The sequence below is a fragment of the Rhinopithecus bieti genome, unplaced genomic scaffold (genome assembly GCF_001698545.2).
Source record: "Rhinopithecus bieti isolate Rb0 unplaced genomic scaffold, ASM169854v2 scaffold_58035, whole genome shotgun sequence".
NCBI classification, from domain to species: Eukaryota; Metazoa; Chordata; class Mammalia; order Primates; family Cercopithecidae; genus Rhinopithecus; species Rhinopithecus bieti.
This window is the reverse complement of record NW_016822112.1, coordinates 1-4,339: the sequence shown is the minus strand read 5'-3', so window position 1 is coordinate 4,339 and position 4,339 is coordinate 1. Positions and strand designations below refer to the sequence as shown.

General features: G+C 32.4%; 1 protein-coding gene across 1 annotated transcript; it reads left to right on the top strand.

Moving 5' to 3' along the window:
• The first annotated feature begins 205 nt into the window (after nt 1-205).
• Nucleotides 206-4,113, top strand: LOC108521160 (protein POF1B). Its single transcript, XM_017860809.1, has 5 exons — nt 206-313; nt 1,144-1,296; nt 1,609-1,728; nt 3,047-3,175; nt 4,027-4,113. The coding sequence occupies exons 1-5, from the start codon at nt 218-220 to the stop codon at nt 4,111-4,113; spliced, it is 585 nt and encodes a 194-aa protein (XP_017716298.1). The 5' UTR covers nt 206-217.
• The last annotated feature ends 226 nt before the right edge of the window (nt 4,114-4,339 follow it).

Genomic DNA, 4,339 nt, shown 5'->3' with positions numbered 1-4,339 from the left:
TGTCTCTTTCAATGAAGGTTTTGGAAGTTTCAATCACTTCCTATCCCATATTTTCTTAACTTTTAAGAATTCTGCTTTATTAAACAAGTACAAATGAAACAAGTACTTATTTAAATCTTCCAAGGTAAACAAGTCTTTGTATTATGTGACTGTTAAGATTCTGTAATTCTGAATCATAATAAATAATTTATGCTTCTAGTCACTGGAAAATGACAAGATGAGACTTGAGAAAGATTTATCATTCAAAGAAACTCAAATAAAAGAGTATGAAGAACTCTTGGCATCGGTGAGAGCAAATAATCACCAGCAGAAGGTAAATTGATGCTTTTATTGATGTTAATCTAGATTGATAGCTTTTCATATGCACAATTACTGGCACACTGGAGTTATGAGATATAATCAAGACAGAACGAAAATATGATGGAAAAATTTGTTCATATGAGAATTGAGTGGCTTCAGGTATTTCCAATGGCTGAAAGCCCTCTCAGAAAAACAGATAATCCTATCTATTTGAGATATAAAGCACATATGGGACACAATTATTTGTCTTGTTGGGTGACCAGAATTGTATAAATACTAAAAATTTAGGTTCATGCATTTACTTAATCTACTAACATGTCAATGAAAAAAAGCTGTTGTAGACCTTAACACATGTTTGTGCAATAAATAAATGACTGAAAAAACCCTAGATGAGTTCTCTGGATGTCTGAGCAGAGAGAATTCCTAGGAAATTGTAAGTAGTCTCTAAGGATTACCCTCTTCCTGATCTTTACTCCTATGGCTGTCCCAAATTCTTGCTCAGTTACTAGTTGTCACATAAATAATCAGGCATATAGTTGTTTTTGTGCCTACTAGAAAGCAGGGTAGTATTGTCACAGAGTAGCAAGAGTCTGATTGTTAAATTGAGACATTATAAATTCATCTACTCATGATTCCCTGTCACACAAAATAGGCAAGTGAGACTAGAGGCATCACTATAATATCTTACATGGCTGACTTACAAGTACCATCTAAGACCAAGAGTATAAGAAAACTGGGCATAGGAAAATATTTACTTGATTCAATTGAATGAATCAATAAAAAGAACACTCCCTCACCAAAAACAAAATGTATCTGTCTTATGTACTTGTGTCTTCTTTACAGCAAGGACTTCAAGACTCAAGTTCAAAATGCCAGGCACTGGAAGAAAACAATCTCTCTCTTCGACATACACTATCAGACATGGAATACAGACTAAAAGAACTGGAATATTGTAAACGTAATTTAGAGCAAGAGAATCAAAACCTTAGAATGCAGGTATTAAAACTTCCTTTTAAATATACAGTATTACCTTAGTTACATCATTGTAATCCTAGCATTGGCAATAGTAAATATATATATATATATAGATAGATAGATCTTGAGAAAATATATGGACTGTTTTCCCTCACGTACTGTTAGATCTTAATGACTGACATTTGAGCTTTATAATGCAGTTCCGGAAAATCACTTTCATTATTTCAATGTCTTACTTAATCATGTGGTTTTCATCTAATAATAATCCTTGTAACATAACACATATTTTCTTCAAAACAACCCAATTACAGATAGTTATTTTGCCTTCTGTAGGTTTCTGAGACTTGCACAGGCCCAATGCTGCAGGCTAAAATGGATGAGATTGGCAACCATTACACGGAGATGGTAAAAAACTTGAGAATGGAGAAAGACAGAGAGATCTGCAGGCTGAGGGTATGTTGATCCTACACTGCATAAATATACAGGTCAGCACAAACTTTCTAGCAAGATAATGATGGATTCAAGTTTAAAGCTACAAAAAAAAAAAATAGCTGAAGGTAGAGTTTTAGAAATATGTCATGTATCCTTTTGTTTTAAATACACATTACTGTGTCTAAAATATAACTGTTAAATTATTTTCTAATTTAGTTTAATCTCTTCCAGGAAAGTGAAATAAGACATTCATTTCAGTGTTTTGGTTTTTATTAATTTATTTTTTGGGATAAGTGGATAACTCTTCATGATCTTGCCTAAAGCATGCTTACGTAGGCAAAAGCAATATTTGAGATTACTCAACAGAGCCACAGTTAGATTTGTAAAAATTCTCACTTAATTTCGAGGGATGGTAAATAGCAAGGACTTTGTCAAGCATGAGGAGGAAAACAGCGTTAAGTTTTATGTACCTATAGTTGACATCAAAATTAAGGTGATATTTGTAAGTATATATTACCTTATCTTGTAATTCTAGGTTGAATTTACTTAATTTAACCCTTATTTTACTGATTCCTAAATGTAGTAAAATGTAGTTAAATGTTTTCATCAACAAAATAATCACAAATTTATCTCTCCAAACATCACTGTATAATTTTTACCAAAAATCAAAATGAAGCAAAATATAATTTGTTTTAAAAACCTACCAATACTTCTAGCAGATTTCCTCCACTGATTTCTTTTCCATCCCAACATTACTAATAGCACTTCTACCTAAGCTATACACATATGAGGTAAAGAGGGAAATGGACAATATTTGTAGTCAGAAGATCTGTCTTGGAGTTGCAGCTATGTTACTGTGTGACTGTGTCATTTAACCTCTCTGGAGTCCACTATCTGTTTTGTAAATGAAGATTATAATAATGCTTATTTCACAGGAGTGCTGTGAGAACTGAGATAATTCATGCAGGAGGAATATTTTGTGAACTGAAAATCAGAATATAATAGCAGTTATTGGTATTACAATTTCCTGAATTATCATTTCAAGGACTCTAAAATGCCTGTTTTCTTAGCTTTACTTTAAATCTTGTGGCCTAAGACTGTTACGTAGATAATGTTTAGTCCTACATAGCAAAGACACCTTAAAAAAAGGAGAAATTTGTAATTGGCATTTCATTTCATATTACATACTCACGAAATTCTGTGAAAGTTTATGACTATTGGTATTTTACTTTCATTTCATAACTAACTATGCGAGTTTGTGTCACCTAACCTCCCTGGAACTCAGTTACATATTTTCTATATGAAGATTATACTATACTTATTTCTTTTAAATCCTTAGTCCCAATTAACCCAGTACCATAAAGATGTTTCAAAGAGAGACGGAAGTTGTAGTGACTTCCAATTTAAGCTTCATGAACTGACAAGCTTACTGGAAGAGAAGGATTCCCTTATAAAGCGTCAGTCAGAGGTATAAAAGGAAGGGGTGGGGATGGAGAAAAGTAATACAACTTAGTACTGTAGTACTGTAGGACAAATACTTCCCGTGGACTAGAAAAGGACACATATCCAGGAGTCATTTTATTTCATGAAATAAAATGTAGGTGCAAGTGAGGAAGTAGAATATACATATTTCAGGAGAAATAATTCAAATGAAAGTTAGAATTGAAGCAAAAATAAATGCTGTTGTACATTTAATATTTTTAAGACATTGATTTTATATTTCATTAGCAGTGAAATTCCCAGTAGACTGTGACCTCCTTACTACATTATGAGCTGCTTCATTAAAGCATGTGTTATATTCCTCCTTGTATCTGTAGCATGTAGTCCACGACCTGGCATTCAATAGATACTGAAGGAATTATCAAAAATTATGGGTAATATTGTATTGCTGTTATGGAGCAAATGGTGCTGGTAGTAACATTCATTGATAATATCATGTTAGAAACTATATCTGCTTATATATTAAAGTTTCAGTACTTTTCTTCTATGGATATACTTTTCAGGCTTTTCAGAGCAAAAACTTTCACATCCTCATCTTGAGAACCACCCTCTTTCAATCTCAAGTTATCTTCCAAATTTAGATATCCTGTATCAGTTGCAGGTTCCTGCACAGGCATATAATATAACTTATTAGGTACTGTGAAGCAACACTAGATGATATTCAACAAGTGGAATTAGAACATTATTACCTCAAGGCTAAAAAGGAGCAAAAGGGAGGGGGTGTAATCATTGTTAGTAACCCTTCTAAATTATTAAATGTATTTATTATCTTATGTTTCTACTTTCCGTCAAATGATTATATTATCTTTTATTTGTAAGGAACTCTCAAAGTTGCGGCAAGAAATATATTCCTCTCAAAATCAACCCTCCACTGGTGGAAGGACTACTATTACCACTAAAAAGTAATGTATTTTGAAATGAAATTTGAATATAAAAATTATGATCATATAATTCAAGTTATTTCATGTTTAATTGATACATACATGCTAGACAGAGTTTGGTGTTTTCTGCTGGCCAATTATTCTACTGAAGAATGAATATTCACAAAAAGACATCACTATTTCAGTCAAAAAAAAAATCCTGAAGCACATCTTTCCTGAATTTACAGTATATTAGTTACCCTGGAAGTGAA

Bases quoted from the DNA above. Each gene is read 5' to 3' on its own strand.
- LOC108521160 (XM_017860809.1), top strand. From the start codon at position 218: ATGAGACTTGAGAAAGATTTATCATTCAAAGAAACTCAAATAAAAGAG. The intron at 314-1,143 runs GTAAATTGATGC...TCTTCTTTACAG, and splicing joins CAAATAATCACCAGCAGAAG to CAAGGACTTCAAGACTCAAG. The intron at 3,176-4,026 runs GTATAAAAGGAA...TTTATTTGTAAG, and splicing joins TTATAAAGCGTCAGTCAGAG to GAACTCTCAAAGTTGCGGCA.